This window comes from Ailuropoda melanoleuca, chromosome 6 (genome assembly GCF_002007445.2).
Source record: "Ailuropoda melanoleuca isolate Jingjing chromosome 6, ASM200744v2, whole genome shotgun sequence".
In the NCBI taxonomy this organism is placed as follows: domain Eukaryota; kingdom Metazoa; phylum Chordata; class Mammalia; order Carnivora; family Ursidae; genus Ailuropoda; species Ailuropoda melanoleuca.
In genome coordinates, this window is record NC_048223.1 from 128,883,261 (window position 1) to 128,902,380 (window position 19,120).

The 19,120-nt window shown below is 54.6% G+C and overlaps 1 protein-coding gene across 1 annotated transcript in view; it reads right to left on the reverse strand.

Annotated features, from left to right (window-relative positions):
- TCERG1L (transcription elongation regulator 1 like) overlaps nt 1-19,120 on the reverse strand; it is a 177,221-nt gene that overhangs the window by 28,538 nt on the left and 129,563 nt on the right. The window contains exons 7-8 of the mRNA XM_034663451.1: nt 18,635-18,789; nt 10,316-10,385 (exon numbers count right to left, since the gene is read on the reverse strand). Of these exons, the coding sequence (XP_034519342.1) occupies nt 10,316-10,385; nt 18,635-18,789 (225 nt within the window). The remainder of the gene's footprint in view (nt 1-10,315; nt 10,386-18,634; nt 18,790-19,120) is intronic.

Here is a 19,120-nt window from a genome sequence, read left to right on the forward strand (position 1 = left end):
GATGACGCGTCCCCAGGAACTCACACCGTGAGTGGGTGCAGTCAGAGCCCAGGCACCAACGGGCCCTGGGTACCGGCGACAGCCCCAGGAGGCAGGGAGCTGGCAGGGGCACATCCCAAGACCCGTGGGCCCAGTGAGCCCCAGATGTCCTGGGCTGAGAGGCAGCCACTGGGCCGTGGCTTCAGAGCGGGCGGACGGAGGGGGTGTCTGCTGACGCTGGAGGGGCCTTCTGGGCTCCAGCCTCGGAGAAGTCAACATGGCCCAGAGCTTGGAAGGGCGAGGTGGCCAGGCCTGGGAACTAAGGGCCCCTTCAGGATAAAACTCAGGAAAAATGCCAAGAGAAACTAACGTGAGCATATGGGAATTACACAGACATGCCAAGGAAAAGGAAGGGAAGGCACAGGTCAAAGTGAGGGGCACCGCGGACAGGCTCCCAACACAGGGCCACATTCTTGTTTCTCGACAAGGAGACAGAGTTCCAGAGCCTAGTGACCAGGAACGCTGTCTCCAACCAACTCCCCGTCACCACCTCATCTAAGCTCGAGCTGCAGGAAAAGGTCGTTGTCCAGTCCCATACACATGAGCAAGAGAACATTAATGCACAGAATAAATGTCCCCAGGGGCAGAGGAAGGAAGGCCAAAGGACCGTCAGGACTCTGATGAAAATACTACCCAGCTACTTGAAAATGAACTAACTTTCCGAAGGACATGGCAGAGGTTACAAAATCACAGTGTATATTAGGATAGACAATTCAGGGGGGAAGACATGTTGGACCAAGTACACATCTGAAAAGACATCTGAATGATGTAAGAAATTAGAAAAAAATAGGAACAAGGAAAGGAATTTTTAGAAAGGAAGAATACACCAGAAGGTACACAAACGTGAACAGAATAAACACCACGGATAATGCCTAAAGGGGAACAGCTAAGAAGGAGAGAAAAACCCAAAAGAAACCGGGAAAGAGACAAAAAGGATGTGGAAGCAAGTGGGGCAGAAAGAGCACGCGGCGTACCTGGAGTGGCCGGCGAGGAGGCTCAGAGCGTGAGAGGGCACGGATACCACAAAGTGACCCAACAGAGGGCCCCGCATAGAAAAGAGATGTTCACCCACATTTTGAAAAGCACACTTCAGACCCGGGACAGTCCAAGAACCACCACGACAGAGACACACACGCGACTTCCGAGGACAGAAGCAGTGACGGAAACAGACCGACACGCATCAACTTTTTACATCTGGGAATTCACGGCGCGTCCGGCTCCCGCGCAGGATGCTGGCAAATCATCACAGTGTCGTGACAGTGAGTGAACGGGAGGGGATCGAGCCTTGTCCTGCGTCTCCCATCCAAACGACAACTCCAGGGAACCAAAAGTAGATGAGGACATTGCTCTTGGTAAAGTGCTGGGGCTCACGGGTGCAGGTAACATGGTAGGACCGACACACCACTATTTACCAATCCTGAAGGAAGTGACAGTCCCACACAAATCACCTGCTCACATCACAGGAAGACGGGTGACCAAGGTGTGAGGCCACCTGAGGGAAGGAGCTCAGCACTCCTGCGAGGTTTTCTAGCCCAATGTTGACCAAACCCGAGCGGATGCAGCCCCTCCGTGTGGCTGAGCGCAGAGAGGCTGCAGGGGCTAGGAGTCTGGGACGCACTCGGGGGAGGGGGAGAGCCTGCGAGGACACAGACGGCCGGGGGGGGGCGGGCGTTGCAGCTTCAGTTAGGGGAAAAATGCTCATTTCTTACAAAGCGAACAAAGAAAACCAAACCGGACCAGGAGAGGAGGAAAGTGCAGGTTAACAGACTCGGGAACAGGACCCGCAGGGTGTGGAGCAAACCTGATGTGGGCCCGGGTCCGAAAAATACAACAGCAAAGAAAATAAAACAGTGGCGGGAACGTGAACCTCAGGAGGCGATGTGATCAGGGAATTACTGTTTGTGGCTTGTTTTCAGGTGTGATTACGGTTCTCTTTTAAAAACCCTCTATGGGACTCATGCACCCTGAAACATGGACACTTGAAATTTATATGAGATCTGGGGGTTGTTTCAAAATAGTCGGAGCGGGTGGTGGGTCCGGACGAGGGACGCACTGCTGGCGGGAGGCAGGTGGCTGAGCCAGGATGTTGCCCGAGGGGGTGGACGCCCTGCTCCGTCGTCTGTATTGGATGTGGCCACATTAAAAAGCTGGAAATCAGTGACTCTGACCTCATGTGTGGGGACGTGGGTCATTGTGATGGTGTCGGGCCTTCTCTGGTGACTGTGCTGGAGCTGGTGAACCGGGGGCCGCCTGGGGGCCCCCCTCACACCCCGGCCGCTCGGCTTCACCAGAAATCACTGCCCCTGGGCCCTCTGCGTTTACCTTGCCTGCGTTTCCCCCGCACACAACCCTCGTCTTCGGCTTCGTCCTGTCCTGGCACTTGCCTCTTATCATGGACCAGCGTCTTCAGGACGGCACGTGCTCTGTGTCCCCCACTGCCACCGCTACCATCACTGCCGCTGCTCAGACACCCCTGCCCGCGTCCTCCAGCAGCGCACTCCTCAGCATCCTGGAGCCGGGCTGACCAGTTATTTATCCCGAGTCTGCGGCAAATACGTGCTTTCTCGTGGCGACAAGACAAAAAGCTGCCTCAGTGGTCACACATTTACACTCCAAGGGGTGACGGAAGGAGCCAAACTGCTCGATCACCAGGCTTGTGCAGAGGGGGCGAGGTCGCCGTGAGATGGCCTCCAGCGCTTGGCCGCGTCTCTCGGTGTCCCCGCGGTGACACCATCAGAACTCTGGCGAACCGTGACCATGCCGCGGGTAAGGGTTAGCGTGATCAGATGGGCAGGCTGCAGAAGGCGGGCCACGTTCTGGGGAGGAAGCAGGGGGCGCATGCTGGTGCGTGTCCATGTGCAGGCCACCTTGCACCCTTCACCTCACTCGCACGGGAGTATCTGGGGACTCAGAAAATGTGTCCCCACTTCAAAGGCTGCAGTGATTTCAGAAATCGAAGTGTCCTTGCCACTGTTAGCCGGTCTCTGAGAATCAGTGGTTCACTCCCGCGGGACAAACAGCAGCCACAACACTTCCAGCCATGGTCAGCGGGATGGAGACAGGTCTGGGGCCAGGAAATTCCCCAGATTCCATTTAAAAGGGAGAGTTCTGAAGTCGGAAATGTGAAGAAGAGATGGGAATGGAACCTGGCTTCTCAAACCCAACAGCGTCTCCAGCGACACTCGGTGCTCGGCTCCCTGCAGAACAGGTAGTGGACAGCCCTGAGCGCAGACGGCAGAGTGCCAGGGCCCAACGCAGGACTGGCCCCTGCCTTCCCGTGGCCTGCCCTGGCCCGGGGGTCCGTCGTGGTGGAGGGAGAGAAGGACACGTCTCCTCCAGCCCCCTCTTTGTGGGTTCCTCTTCCACTCCCTGGGGAAGCCTGTCGAAAGCATCTCGTTTAAGGGGCTACTGGGCAGCTCAGTCAGTGAAGCGTCTGCCTTGGGCTCAGGTCATGATCTCAGGGTCCTGGGATCGAGTCCCATGTTGGGCTCCCTGCTTGGGCGGGGAGTCTGCTTCTCCTTCTCCCTCTCCCCCGCTTGCGCTCTCTTCTCCTGGTCTCTGTCTCAAATAAATAACTAAGATCTTTAAAAAAAATCCTCTTGTTTAAGACTCAACTGATGTCCACACGGCCTCATAGGGAATCCCCGGACTGCTTTCTCACGGAAGGCGACACAGACGGGCCTCAGCTCTGCTGTGGATGGGGCTGGGGGACACCCGATGCCGGGCCCTCCCCTCCAGGGCAGGAACTCAGATCAAACAACACAAGGAGCCCAGGAGAGGCCAGATGCCCACAGAGGGCCTGGAACTGGTTAGTGTGCCCAGCCCAGGTGCGGGGGCGGCAGAAGATTCCGGTGCCAAGGGGAGGGGCTGCAGCTCAGCCGTGGCTTATTGTCGGCCTGGGAGCTCGAGCAGAGCAAGAACACGGGACTGCAAGTTCAGGGATCAAAGGCTACAGAGGAGATGGTGACACAAGGACATGGGACAGCGATGGAGACATTCCTCTCTAACAAGCTGCCCCAAGCCAAGGAGAAACTACGGTATGTCCAGCGGTGCCACATTGCAGGGTCATGACATGCAATGGGCTATGTGTCCCCGGGGCCCCACACGGTGGGTGGCAGTTGATGTTTGCTCACCGCGTGCCCAAAGGAGAAGGTGATCCATGGGGCAGAGTCGGGGATGGGTGACAATCTGGGGACGAGGCCCCTTGTTTGTCCCTCTATCTGCTCTGTCTGCCTTCCCAGGGCCATGGCCTTTCACAGACAGCCCAAGGCAGGAGATGTGGGCCTCACATTGTTCCAGAAAGTTCATCCCATCAGAGAGATGGGGCCATGGGCAGCTCCCAGAAGTGGATGGCCTGGACCACACTGTGGGGCCTGCGTACAGAGTGCGTTGCATACAGTAGGTGCTTAGCTTCTGATGGATTAGTGAGCCAGAACCTAGCCTATCTTTCCACTTAAGAGTGTGGCCTGCCGGCCTGCCTATGGGTAGGCGCCACGTTGGACTTAAATAGTCACGGAAGGCTGGGAAGGTCCCAGAGCCCCTGCACACCCTGCATGTGGGTGTGCTCTCGATGGCATGAATGGGCCCCTTGTGGAAGAAGATTCTGCAACAGGCCCCTCCCCGATGCAAGGGAAGACAGACACATCATGGACACCATGGTTTCTTCTCAGAGTTCACGTGCCTGCTGCCAGCATACGCAGTCCCTGGGGACCTCCCACCCGCCCTCCTGTGCACCTGCTTCTTGAAGGTAAGCGATGATGCCGGGGTGCCAAGTGCCTTCTAGGAGCAGAGTCCCGAGAAGGAAAGGTAGGCTGAGAGGTCTGATGAAGAACCAGCGAGGGAACTCTGGGGGTGAGGGCTCCGCAACCGACTTGGACTGGCCTCCTGAAGGCCGGATTTCAGACGTCCATGTCAGTGCCGGCTGCGTGGACGCTGCTAAGGGAACTCTGCCTACCCACCCAAAGGCCAGGGGCAGTGTCCGCGGCATCTGTGCACAGCCCAGCGTGCTGCATGGGGCTCACCATGAATGCTGACACCTGGTCTCCCGTTTCAGAAATATGGAAATATGTACATTTATAATTGTTTTTGAACAGCAAATAAATGGCAGGAATATCTGTGTTTTGGTTGAAAAAGACCAACTGAACTCCCATCACAACTGAGGCTTGCATGCTCAGTCCCAAAGGCGGCTGTCACCAGGTGAGCAGTGCAGGACACCCTAACGACATGGGGCGCAGACTCCGCACTGTTTCTATACACAACCCAACGATCAACCCAAATCAGGATTTGTGGACCAAGAATGACTTAGAGGGCAAGTGGGTGTGAACGACTTGTTGGCCACGCATGACCAAGAGACGACGCACCAGCCTATGCTATGAAGTCACCTAGAGAACGCAAGGCTCCCTCCCTGATGGAGCACTGCAGATCGCTCACATCCCACAGGGTCAAAGCAAAGAGACAATTTTACAGCAAGTGTACTTTAAAGTCCACTTATTTTCTAGCATTATCTCATAGCATTTCAAAGAAGCGATTCTCTGACTTTCTCAACAGCTCGTTTTTCGGGGATTCGAGAAACCCTATGTATAGAAGCGGACGGAGCCTGCTCCCACTTGTCTCGGCGGCGTGTTGCCCTCTCCGCTGCCCACGCTCACTGACCATCCCTTGCCTTCGCGCCAGAGATCCACAGTTCCTGACTGCAGTGAGAGTGTTTCCCTCCTCCTCCTGCAGCTGGCTCTCCCTGCATGTGGGCTCAACCTGGGGACAGTCCCAGGGGTCGTGTCCTCAAAACCTCCAGACTTTAAATGAGGCTTTTTTTGTCTTTTGGATGGTAATGTTGTTTTTGTTCTAGACAGATTCCCCCAGCCCTAGGTTGTCCCTGGGTGGGGTGCAGAACTGCAGGTGGACAGATCACAACCCTGTGACCCAGCCTTATCCAGAGGACCTGCTAGGAGCGTGCCCTGGCCCTGGAGTTTGCCAGGAGAAGACTACTCAGGCCACGTTTGGAGAAAGGAGAACAATGACAAGGTATTTCCTGCTGATTCTGTGCTCACGTAGGACTCCAGCCCAAACTGCATCCGACCCCAAGAAAACACCCTCCTTGACCTGAAGATTTTATGGTAGAAGGTCAACTTTACCACTTACATCCAAAGCCATTGACTGGGCATCCTCCAAACTCACAAACTACAAAATCTACAGACTTAGAAATAAACCATATTCCAAGCCAAGAGATTCTTTTGGTTGCCCAACAGAACAAGAAATCTATGCCAACAACAAGGGTCCAGTGGTCGCCGAAGGAGCAAGGGTCCAGTGGTCGCCGAAGGAGCAAGGCCACCCTCTTGTGCCCCAGGGCACCATTATGTGCGAGGAATCTTCCAGCCTATCCACTGGCCAAGACTGGCACCTCATGGAACGACTAGAGGCCACACGTGTTGTGGACAATTTCTTCTCTGATGTGTTTTGCACATAATTTCACTTTGAGTTTTAAACTAAATGCCTCACTTTTGCCAAATCCCTAAAATAGTTCAGTTCAATTATTTGAAATAAATTCTAAGTTCTTAAAATAGACAGCACACTTGAAAAGCAGGTCCGAACTAAGAAAAGACTACACATCAGAACGTGGCAGAACCTCTGGGCACCACACAAACACGGGCGGAAGCAATCCAGTTTCTGGGCCCAGGGAAGACGTAGGCTCATGTATCAGGACCGCATTCCGTTAAATAGTAAGGAACAAGCTACTTGAGACGGCACTTATCAGGTCATTTAAAATATTTTAGTAATTTGAAAGGTTGTCATTGTGACATATTTCTCTTCCCAGGGAATTCCAGGAAAAGTATCATTTAGACCTGAGTTATTTGATCAGTTGATTTAATTCCCTCCGTGGAAGAGTGTGCATGACGTACGTGACTCGTGCGAGGGTTCGCGAGATGCAGGAGTAGGTGACATCCAACGTGAGCACATGGCTCGTTCCCTTTCTTCTCCAACACGGCTGATAGTAAGTCACACATTGTAGGAAGATCTTATAGGTTTCTTGATGAGGAAAAAGTCTATTATTTATACAAAAAAGGTAGCTCAAAAGGGACTGATTTCAGCCTGTCCTCCGAGGCCTGTTCTCTTACTATATGTGCCAGAACCCGCTAATTAAAAACATACAAAGGCACTGAGGAGCTTGCGAAGAGCCTGAACTTACTGACAAGAACCTTCTGGAAGGCAGACAATGCAGAGCTGATGCTGGTGGGCTGACCGCCTGGGGCGATCAGCTCTGAGCAAGAGACATGCAGATCTGGTACGGGGGGCATTTGGAAAAATGGCACAGGGGTGAGGCTTCCAAACAGAACAGGTGGTTTGTGTAAAAGGCTCAGAGATGAATAAGCAGGACAGGTGGAACATTCTAGATCCCCAGTCCAGCTGCATCACTAAGCAGAAAGCATTTCCTCCAAGGGCTCCGAGGGAGAACAGAGCCGCCCAGACAGCAGCGCCCACAGCTCGGGACGGACTCGGCAGGTGGAAAGTAGGGCGGCTTTGCCCGAATCCTCTGTGTCTGCTCCAAAGCTGCTGTTTAATCACGGAAGTCCCTCATATAATTAACAGCGAAATTAATGTTCTGACGTTTCTTAAATGCCAACTGATTAGAATTCACGGCCAGTCCCTTGGGAAAATGAGTGAAATTGGGCCGTGTAGGCAGATGGCCCAGTGACGCTGGATCCTATCCAGCCTCTTCTCCAACGTGAGCTCAACACCATTGCACGCTGGCTAGATTTCTGTGCTTCTGGTGCCTCGGGAAGGGCGTCTGGTTGTCAAGATTCTGTATGCATTTATCCAAAGACTGACAGAGACCCACTCGGCCAATGCCCGTGGTCTGAACGTAAAGACACGGCACTTTACTCCCTTTCCTGGAGCCCTTGGTCCCATCGAAGGCACTCGGGGTCCATCCTCTGGGCGCGTGCAAGCGTCCTTTGATGCCCAAAAGTGCCTTGCTAAAGAGAAGGTGGGAGATTGGGGGGTTGGGGGGGCTCCTCACTCCTGCACCAGGGAGCCTCATGCCCCGCCAACTGCAGCCTGGATCCCGGTCATCCCAGGAAGGAGACGAACCCCCCCCCCCACCGCCGCCCAGGACAGCTCCCTGTCTTGGGGGGGACAGGGCNTCTTGGGGAGGACAGTGCTCACCCTTCCCTGAATTGCTTCTGGAAAGTTCTGTGTTATAAGTTTGTTATCAGTTAAAATTATAGTATACCTGGGCTGTGGTCAGCGGAATGATTTTTTGAGGGTGTGCACAGTAGGGAAAGGCCCAACCTCAACCGTCTGTCCAGAGAAGAGTCCCATCTGACTGGGGCCAGGTGTCAGGGCCCACTGCCCGGCACCTGCTCTCTCCCTCCCTCGCTCCCACTGTCTGTGGCCCGGAAGCCCCCAGTAAGGGCGGAAGAGGCCAGGATGGACATAGGCTCTAAAGCAAGATGGCATTTTCCTCCCTTCCTGCGGACAGGTGTCACTTCTTCTAAGAAACGATTTTTTTTGGTAGAAATAATATTGAAACTGTATTTTCAAGGCTTTACATAACATAAGCTTAAAGAATGGTCAGGTGACATTGGGGCGCCCGGCTGGCTCAGTCGGAGGGCACGACTCTTGATCTCGGGCTTGTGAGTTGGAGCCCCACGCTGGGTGTAGAGATGACTTAAAAATAAAATCCTTAAAAAAATATAAAGATAAAAAAACAAAGAATGATCAGGGGACGTAAAAATGGTGACAGGGTGATGGTTATGACCAGAAATCATCAATCGATGATGGGAGGTCTGTTTTTCTCAGATACACAGTGTATGATTTTTCTTTACAATGATCACACATTCCATTTGTGATGCTATTTATAAATACCCCAGTTTTTAAAGCTGGCATTGGAATCCTAGCGACGCCGTCCCCCTGGTCTTCCACGCCCACACAGCCCGCCGACCGACCATCTGCCAGTGGCCCATCACGGCGGTCTTCCTTGAGCCGCGTCTGCCGTCCTCAGAGTCCTGTGAATTTCCGGACTTTCAGAACGACTCTATTCCACCTGAGCAGAGTAGGGGGCGGGCTCCATCGGCACACCAGCCTCCTGAATGTGCTCTGGGTTCTAAGGCACGTTTTTTTGTAAAGAAATACTTATTTAATTGACAGACAGTACATGCGTGTGAGCGGGGGGAGGGGCAGAAGAAGAGAGAATCTCAGGCAGACTCTGTGTTGAGCGTGGAGCGTGACCGGGGCTCGATCCCATGACCCTGAGGTTATGACTTGAGCTGAAACCCAAGTCGGATGTCTAACTGACTGAGCCACCAGGCACCCTTAAGGCACACAGATTAAGGAGAACATGCCCACTGTGCTGACACTCTTGACACGGGCACGTGGCTCCCGGCTGCAGGCCTAGGCCATCCCGTGAGAGGACCAATATGTGGATGGTGGGTTCGCTGGGCCACGCTGAGGGCCAGGCTCTGGCCGGACATCGGGCACCCCCCCCGAGCTCAGGAAGTGACCCGTGACTCTCTCTTCATGGGTGGCCTTTTAGATCCCCCATCTTCTCTGCCAGAGATGGCAGCCCAGCAATCCCAGCATGCCTTCTGCCCCCCTTCCAGGGAGCTTAGATACACAGACCCTGAATTACACCCCTCTGTGTGGACTCAGGAGGAAAGAAGCCACAGGCTGGGGACTGCAGGGGGGCTGATGGCGGGTCTCCCGGCCACAGCGGGAGGGTGACGAACATGGACAGCTGGGCACGCATGGAGTGTGACTGCAGTCACGCAGCCCCCACCCCCTTCACTTGTCACCTCAAGCTGCCATTGGGAGTTCCTGCAATCTTGTGCAGCTGGGAAATCTGAGGTCAGGGGTGAATTAATTACTTTGCCCAACATCACAAAGCAAGCAGAAGGCACCCAACTCTAACCCAAGAGCCGTCGGACACGCAAACCCATGCCCTCGTCAAACACATGGCACCCATGGCACCCGGACGGCTCCCTGCATGTCTTCAGGGCTCTGGAGGCCAGGCTGGGCAGAGCACACGGGCCCTGGGGAGGGCCAGCACAGGCCAGATGCCATCCAGTGTCCACAGTGTCTGTGGCCACCAAGACACCTGCCCACTGAGGAACCGGGCACCCAGCGCAGTCACTGAGACGGGACCTGAGACCCCCCCATCCTCTGCTTACTGGTTAAATCTGCTCTTCGCTCAGTAGCTAGAGTCGAAATGATCCCTTTTCTTTCCACACCGCCTAACTGTCTGCAAAGGAAAGACTCAGGAGCAAAAGGCCTTGTCACCTACCTGTTCCTCTTGGTCCTCAGGCTCTGGTCTCCCCTGCCGTCCTCTGACCGCGAGCCGTCGCTGTGGTCCGCTGGAAAAAAATCAGGTGAATAAGGTTGGAGCGCCAGCTCCCATCAGTCTGGGAAACCACCGAGAAGCACTCACTTTCCAGCAGAGTCATCTGGGGATTAGGGACACAGGGATCAACCCCTGGGGCCAGCTCTCTTTTGGTGTTCCTTGTACCAGCAGAAGAGAAATGGGATTTTCTTCTGGGCAGAGAAGGCATTTAGAGGCTGCTGCACCGTCCCGCAAAGCCAGAGGATGCGGAATCGAAGGTGGGCTTCCCCCAACCCCTCCCCGGGCACCTGGGGACGCAGGCCCTGGATGAGCCCTTCTGTGTCGCATGCACCTTCTCGTGCTCGCAAACGGACCAGGAGACCCTGGTTCCCGCCTCTGCCCGCCGCCAGGAAGCATCACCCGTCCCCTGCATGCGGCATGCACTTCACTCCTGACTGCGGGCCCACTTCAAAAACCCAAATTGATTTTGAAGACAGGTCCCCTATTTCCATCCTGAGGAGGCTGGCCTTGTAAATATTTGATGAGCTTTTGGAATGAAAAAGTAAAAAGGTGCTTCACTGTTTCATATTTGTCTCCAAAAGGGAGAGAGGAAAAATGAGGATCAACATGGTTCCAGAGCATTATTATTTCAGTCCTGACACGTGAATGATTTCCAGGCGCTGCCTGGCATCACAATGCTTTCTTGCCCTGCTTCTCGCCCTGTAGCCATCGTGCCCCGGAGACCGCGTTCTCGTGCTCCTGTGCCGTGCGGGCAGGGGTGCAGGGGGCTGGGCTCTGCAGAACGTCCCCAGGTCCCTGCGGCCCCGGCCCACCGGGCTGCCCCCGCCCCGCCCTTCCTGAGGCAGCTTGGCCAGGGGAACACCACCTCCAAGAACGCACCGTTTGGAACCCCGCGAAGCCTCCAATCCCCGGCTATTCCTAGGTTTGCTTCAGTGCTCAGCGTGGGGCTGACAGCAAGATGTGGGAGTCAGGTTCCGGGAGCTCCCGCCTACCACAGTGCACCCCGCGTCCGGGCTCTAGGGCCCCGCCCACCCACGGCCACCCACGCCAGGCCGTGTGCACTCCCCCACCCCGGGACCCAGGGGGACCTGAACAGGACCCAGAACTGGCCACAGCCCCGTCCGCGCCATGTGCCCTTGGCACGGCTAGCAGGACAGCACCCTCTGGAAGACGCTCGTCAGGAAGGCAGCCTCACAGACATGGACCATGTCCAGACGATCACGGCACGGAGCGGGACTCCTTGTAGCACAGGATGTGTGTGGGGGAGGGGTGGGCAGTCAGGACATCAGCTCAGGGGACGCTGAGCGTCGGTGGCCTCAGAGGCGCCGTGAGGGCGCCTCACGCACTAGTGACACTCAGGCCGTCCTGTGCGCTGGAGGGAGCTGCTTAGCGGGTGCCAGTGGCAGCGGGGACACCAGGTGTGACACCCAAAACTGTCTCCAAATTGCCAAACATCCCCTTGGGACAGAAGCCTTCGTGGTCGCTGAGAACCAGAGGAAAGAACATTCGTGAGAAATGAGCTCACATGGGCAAAGTTCACCTTCTTCACACTCCACACGCTCTTCCCACAGGGCCCCTCCAGCACGCCGGCCATCAGTCCCTGTGACGCTGCTGACCCCCACAGTCCAAGAGGCAAGCTCCCCCCTCTGCTCCTGCCCAGCTCTCCCCTCCTGACCTCCCTGCCTTGATGACCCACTGGCATCCCAGCCCTGCACGTTCAGCCCGGGTCCAGCCTGACACCCACCGTTCCCCGTCCCAGCCTCCATGCCCACCAGCATCCCTGCACGTGAGACGCCAGGACTGGAGGCTGGTCCCCCTGCCCCGTGCGCACTGGCCTCTCACATGGACCCCACCTCCGCCGCTGACCTGACTTCTCTACCAAGCACCCTGCAGACAGCTCTCACTGCACTTTCTAAATCCATGACGTTTGCAACAGACAAGTCATTCGTGTAAAAGCTGTCTGTCCTGTTGCTCTTTAAGACTGGTGTTTGTGAGACAACGGGAAGAAGAGGCATCTTGGTTCCTTCCAAGGCACAGAAGACAGAAAGACCCCCGAGACTGTGGCTGCCCTCGGCAAAAAGAGGGACAATGCAGGGGTGCTCTCCTGCCTGGACAAGAGCCCCCAGAAGGCTCTCCTCCCCTAAGCTGGGTCAGAACCGGCCCAAGGTGGGAGAGCTGGGGCAGCGGACCTGTGGCACGGTCGTGGGCACTGGGATGAGATGCCAAGCAGAAAGCCTCCCTTGTTTTTTGGGGGGTGCTTTCCTGCACCAACAACCATGTCTCCAAGTCTCTGGACGCCGATTGGGACTGGATGCGCAACCATTCAATTAGATTCTGATACTAACTGCCTGGAGACAGCACAGGGTCCACAAGACCTGGGCATCCCTACTTCTGACCAACCCACTAGAGATCTGATGTTTGCTAGAACAGTCCACAGAACACAGGGTCACACTTTGTTTACTGGCTCAGAACTCACTCTTACTGGGCAGCAGGTATCCTGCCACATGGCCCTCCTCCCTGCCCCTCCTCCCTTCCCCCTGCCCCCTCCTCCCTTCTCCTCCTCCCTCCCCCCTGCTCCCTCCTCCCTGCTACTCCTCCCTCCTCCCTCCCCCTGCTCCCTCCTTTGCAGGTCCAGGGCAGGTGGCAGAGATGGGTGGGGGTATCAGCCTGCACTGGGGGACATGAGGGAACTGGAGCGGGTGGATCTGGACCCTGCACTGTGGCCCCACGGATCCCCACTAGCCGGCGGCCGCCTGACACCAGAATCGGTCTCTGCGTTCTTTGCTCGTCTGCAGGTCATATTCACTATGCAAGCAGTGCAGAATTATAGTCCGGCAGAGACAGAGCCTGAGCAGAGCTGGGCAGTGCTGCACGCGGCCCCGGAAAGAGGGCAGAAGCCTTGGTAGAGGTTGCTGGGCGAGGGGTCTGGCGGGAACAGGGATCAGTCACCCTGAAGGACGAGGTTCCTGGCCACCTGGAAAAGCTGCACTCACAGGGCTTCCCCGCCCCACTCAGGCTCCTAGCCCCTCCCCAAGCCCCCCCACAGGAGACAGGGCTTCCCAGGTGGGCCCCCTTCCTGCTTCCTGGGGTGCAATGTGAGTGGCCCCTCTTCAGGAAGCCCCCTGGCGGCTGGTCTGCGGACGCACATTGCTCTGTCCACCCACGGCCTCTCCTCCTGCCCCAGGCTCACGACAGGGCCTGTCACTGCCATCACTGTCCATGGGCCATCTGCTGGCTGTTGGGCCGGGGTCCAGACCCCAAGTACACAGTGGCTGGTTTGGAAGGGAACTGATGCCCTCTTCCCTCCCTTCCTCCTTCATTCCTGGGTCTGTGCGGGGGTGACAGCTTGAAGCATTAGGTTCTGGGGGAAGCCACTCTGGAAAGTGCTCTCCACGCCTCTCCCGCTCCGCAGCTTCACGCGGCCCAAAGGCACAGACATGACTCAGCCCCGTGATCGGCGCTCATTCGGTGCGCGTCTGAAGCCTGGAGGAGCCTCTGCCTTGCCGTGCCGACCGCTGGGCTGCAGCGGGGGGTGGGGGTGGGGTGGGTGTCACGGAGCATCCTGAAGACCCCGCAGTGCCCAGGAGCCTGGCCTGCCCCTACCAACCCGGCCGCCTGGCAACTTCCCCTCCAGTTCATCAGGCCCCTGCACGTGGCTTCCTGGACGGATGGCCCATCTCCATGCATCTGCCAGATCCAGAGTCCTGGATCGTTCACTGTGCAAAGAGGGGATACAGGCCAGGGGCCACTGGGTGTTGCCAGGTGAGCCGTGCAGGTCCCCTGTGAGGGTCAGGGTCCCTCCCAAATAGCCAGGACGGGGGAACCCTGCATGGGGGCGGGTTCTCCTCAACCCTGATCCTTGGGACAGGTGATGCCCACCGTCAGGCTGCGGAGGACAAGTCGCCAGGGACATTGTCCGCTGAGCCTGGACACCTGGTCCCACCGTGGCTCTGAGACCCGTGTACTCTCCCTGGGCAAACACAGCTTGGGAAAGCCAGCCTTTCACAAGTCACAGCTGTGTTTACTCACAGGGATGGTTTTATGTCCTACTTGCAAAATGAACATTATTACCAATGTACATTTGTCTTGAATATAAATGACTAAAATGTTTACAGAGTAACTGAAGCCAAGTGACGTCTGTGGCAGGTTGGGGACAAAGCGACTGAAAGGACAAGGTCGCCTGCACCTGACCATGGTGTGTCAGACACAGGGAGCAACACATTCTCCAGAAATGTGTTCTTAGCACAAGCTCATAGCTCATAAAAGCCTGGTAAGGCTGTCCCTCCTCAGATGGGGAGTCGCACCCACCAGGTGTAAATCCTGGGCGCCCCCCCAACTTGATAGAAATGTGACTTTGGGCAAGTTAATTCATCAATCTCCTTTAATTCCTTCTTCTGTAAAATGGGTATAAAGCCAGTGGGTTGTAGAATGATGGTCCCCAAAGACGGCCATGCCTGGTCCCTGCACCTGTGAATGTATTAGGTTCTATGGCAAAGAGGGATCGAGGCAGCTAAGCAGCTGACCTCGGGATGGGAGAGTGTCCTGGGTCATCCATGTGAGCCCCGTCCGATCATAAGGACCCTTCCAAGGGGAGGAGGAAGGTAGGAGAATCCCAGAAAGATCTGAGGACGTGGTCCTGCTGCCTAGGAAAGGGGGAGCAAGGGGCCTGAAGCCGCGGAAACCAGGCGGCCAGGACGCACGGCTCTGCCGACCCCACTGGTTTCAGGCAGCATAACAGACTGCGGTCATGTTAAGCTAGTGAGTCTGTGATCATGCGTGACAGCAGCAACAGGTGGTTCACACAAGTGGCAGCCACCTGGTGAGGCTGTGCGGAGCGTAAGTGACCAGGCTCCATACCCCACTTTCCCTGTAGAGTTCCCTCCTCTCTCCCACCTCCACGGCTCTCAGCCCAGGAGCTTTCTGCCCAGAGGCAGGGAGGGCAGGCTGCAGAGCCGCAGGGAGATGCAGGGAAAGAGCGGAGCGTCTGACAGGTTTGAGGACCCCGAAGCCGGGGGACACACGTGAGCATCCTGTCAACCCAGGAGCCGGCCAAGGCCCCCAGACGTCAGGCCAGGGCATGAATGCCAGCCTGGGGCCCGGCTCCCCGGTTCTCTTTAGCTCAGTGGGTATTTACTCCGAGCTAACAGCAGAGCTGCCGGAGCCGTAAAAACTCTGGGTGCAGTGCGAGGCAATCAGGAAATAATTCCGGTCTCCGGGTCTCTCAGCAACAGGAAAAAGAGCGGAAAAGGGGACTTTTCCCTTATCTGCTGAGTGACGAGGGGCTTCGCCCTTCTGCTCGGTCTGTATCCCGTACCGTGAAGCTGCCTAGCAGCATGAGCTCCCGCCCGCACCCTCTGTCCCCAGCACACGAGCACATCGAGGACCGAGAGCCCCGACAGGCGGCAGCTGCTTTATGAAATGCACTTCTTTCATTTCCTCTTGAAAAATAACTGGTATCAATTGGAAAGCTTAATTGTTCTATTTCAGACTAAAAACAGGTATTAATGTATTCAAATCCATAATGACTCACAGTTGAACAAAATGTGAAAAACAGAATTCTCCACCAAGAACAATCTCCCCTAGAGCCGGTTCTCCTAGTAATTAGGGTCAAATCATTGGGCGAGCCGTGACAGATGCAGAGCCAGGGGAAAGAGTCGCCGGCCGATGGCGGGAGGTCATCAGCTCTGCCCGCTAATCGCTAGTTAATCCTCCAGAAACACCTTCTGCCCTAATTGTTTTGCTGCAAACAAAACAATTTGGGTGGGTGGCTCTCCGAAAATTAGAAATTATTTACTGAAATGTCAATTCTACCCTGGAACAAGAAGTTGAGAATTAAGGTCATTTGCATATCTTTAAGATTCTGGTTAAAAAAACCCACTCATTTTTAGAAAATCTCGTCCTCTTTTTACAAGAAGAAGCAAGGTTAAAAGTCGTTTTGTAGCTGCATGTAATGTGACTAGTAACATCTCTATCTTGGTAGAGCAGTTAGGGCCATCCTAATAAGNCCCACTCATTTTTAGAAAATCTCGTCTTCTTTTTACAAGAGGAAGCAAGGTTAAAAGTTGTTTTGTAGCTGCATGTAATGTGACTAGTAACATCTCTATCTTGGTAGAGCAGTTAGGGCCATCCTAATAAGTTAATGGAAGACAAGTATCCTGATAGATCAAATCTAAATTAATCACATATTTCTGGCTGTGTTTGTGTTTGTTAGACTCAAGGCTCAATTCTCTACTTTTTTTAAGTATAAAGTGAAATGGAACGCTGATCTGTGACCCAGGTAATTCAGATCCTGCCGTTCAATTAATTAAACGAGGCCATTAGGCTGGCAGGGCTCTGCTGCCTTGGAGGTCTACTTAAGGAAACCGAAACCTAAGCCCATAAATGTCTCAGGTTGTGCAATCAAACAAAACGCTGAAGAAGGCCAATCACAAGCAGCCAAGCAGGCTCGAAGCTACAGCCAAGCCCACCTTCTCTGTATCTCTCTCCCTGGCTCCCATCAGCCGCCAGGAGCTGCTTCTGACGTGGCGATACCCGACCAGAGCCTGGTTCCTGTGCAAATAAACTCCTCCAAGTTTCATATACCTCAGTTTATCCTCCACCTGCAGTCCTCACAAGCCCTGAAATGGCAGGTGACTCTGGGGAGCTCTGTGGATGCCTCTCTGTCTCTCCCAGACCTGGCTTCATTAGGCCCAAAGGAGAGAAGCCACAGGGTAGCCATGCAGACTGTTAATGTGTTCCCTTCTCCTGCCTGCCAAGGCTTTGGGGAAAAAGAGGGAGGGAGGGAGGGAGGGAGAAAGGGAAGGAAGGAAGGAAGGAAGGAATGAAGGAAGGAAGGAAGGGCACCCAATTATCCATGAGGATGCAAGCTAAGGAAACTGCCTGCATTACTTCTTTTACCAATCCAATCAAATCACAGCTATGATAACTGCACCCTGATCTGTCTCAAGGGACTGGGGGTCTTATGAAGCTCTGAGATGTGCAATGTTCTATTGTCCATGAGTCGGGACCTTGGGAGATTCTTTTCTCTGAGGGTTTGTTTTCAAACCTTTCAACAAAACATCCATTTTAAAAATGGACACCACTCAGTCAAAGGTGGAAACAATCACCAACCCAGCGCTTACTGCCCCTGCACACAGCTAAGTTCTTACAGATTCAACGAAATAGGCACCACAAGCATTTCTCGTCCCAACACGGGCTAGCTCAGGCTCTCTGGAGAATGTTCTCGTTATCTTACGTGAAATAAGCATATCAAACCTGCCTCTCTCCATCTCGACAGACCACCATCAGCTTTGGAAGAGCAGCATTTTCCAGGCTCTTGGCACCATTAAAAGTTACGAAAACTTTCATAACACCGTTTTCTGAAGTTCCAGTTAAATGCCTCTGCCTTTGACTAAAAATGTGTGCGGATGCTGTCTTGCGTTGGCCCTCTATAATGGGAATAAAAAACAGCATTGCAAACTCAATGAGACACCCCATAAACATAAAACAAAGCCGTTTCAAGGGGTCAAGATCCAGTGTCCTGGCCTCTCAGCCATGTGTGTATGTCTCGGGCCAGAAGGGCGCTCCCGACTTTTTAAGTTTCTGCGGTGGAGCCGATGCTCTTTCAACCCATGTGCTCAGGAAATGGGGCTTTCCCAACACCGCAGCTAATAAAAAATATATTACATCTAATCGGAGAGGATCCTGCTGGAAATGCTAACCGTTCTTCTCTGACTCCGGGGAAATGGGATTTCCACGGGTGTCTTCAGACACAGCTCCTTCTCCGCCAAGTGCCCATCCCCTGCAGCGGGAACGCGTCCTCCCCCCCACGCCTGCCTTTCCCTTGAAGTCAAGCACCCTCCAAATAAACAGTGGATGGACCCCGTTCAAGGCTCCGACACGGGTGTGTGAGGTAGGAGGAGATATGCTCTGTTTGTGTGCATGTGGTCTCCCAAGTGGAGTTCATGAAACATTTGGAATAAAAATTAAATGTTGGCTAATGACCATGCGGGAAGCTTCCAGAAGCTGAGGGAATGCAAAGGCCTTCTCTGAGTTAACGACTTCACGACATGCGAAAAGAGAGCCCTAGCCAGCCCCCTGGAAGAAGTGTCTTTGGCAGAAAGTGCCATAAAAACTTACTCACTAATTCTCAAAGAGCGAATACAATTCTTTAAAAATCAGTTTCCGGCATAACCAGGAAAAGCATGCTTTCCCTCCACGTTCGTTAGGAACACACAGTGCAAACAGAGGAGAGCGGAAGCAAACAGCCCCGTTGTTAATTACGTGTTGGCGCCTCCAGCTTGCGCTTGTGGGGTGGGTCCTCGATGATCCTGTTAAGGTCCCCGCGGTGTTTCAGGTCCATGGGCTTCTCCCACACGGACAACTGCATCGTCGGGTTGAAGAAGAAAACCCGGTCATCGCCCGTCCAGACCACACACCTGTTTGAGTGGAAAACTCACCTCAGTCCCCCACGAAGACTTTCAGTTAAGAGATCGTGGGCATGGGACCTGACCCCAAAACCCCTGGTGCCTGAAATCCACGTTTGCAAAGGTTACTTACGTAACAGATAAATCATAATGACCGTGCCTGGCTTCTTAGGGGACCTTACAGATCTTTTCCTATTTTCCCATTGGATTAACAGGTAGAGATTCTCCTGACTGTCCTTTTACCAGGTAAGGACAACGAAGTTAAGCAAAGCAAGCAGCTCGACAAGGTCCCTGGAGGTCCAGGCTCTTCCTGGCACGCCAGCCACCTCTGCTTTGACCCTGC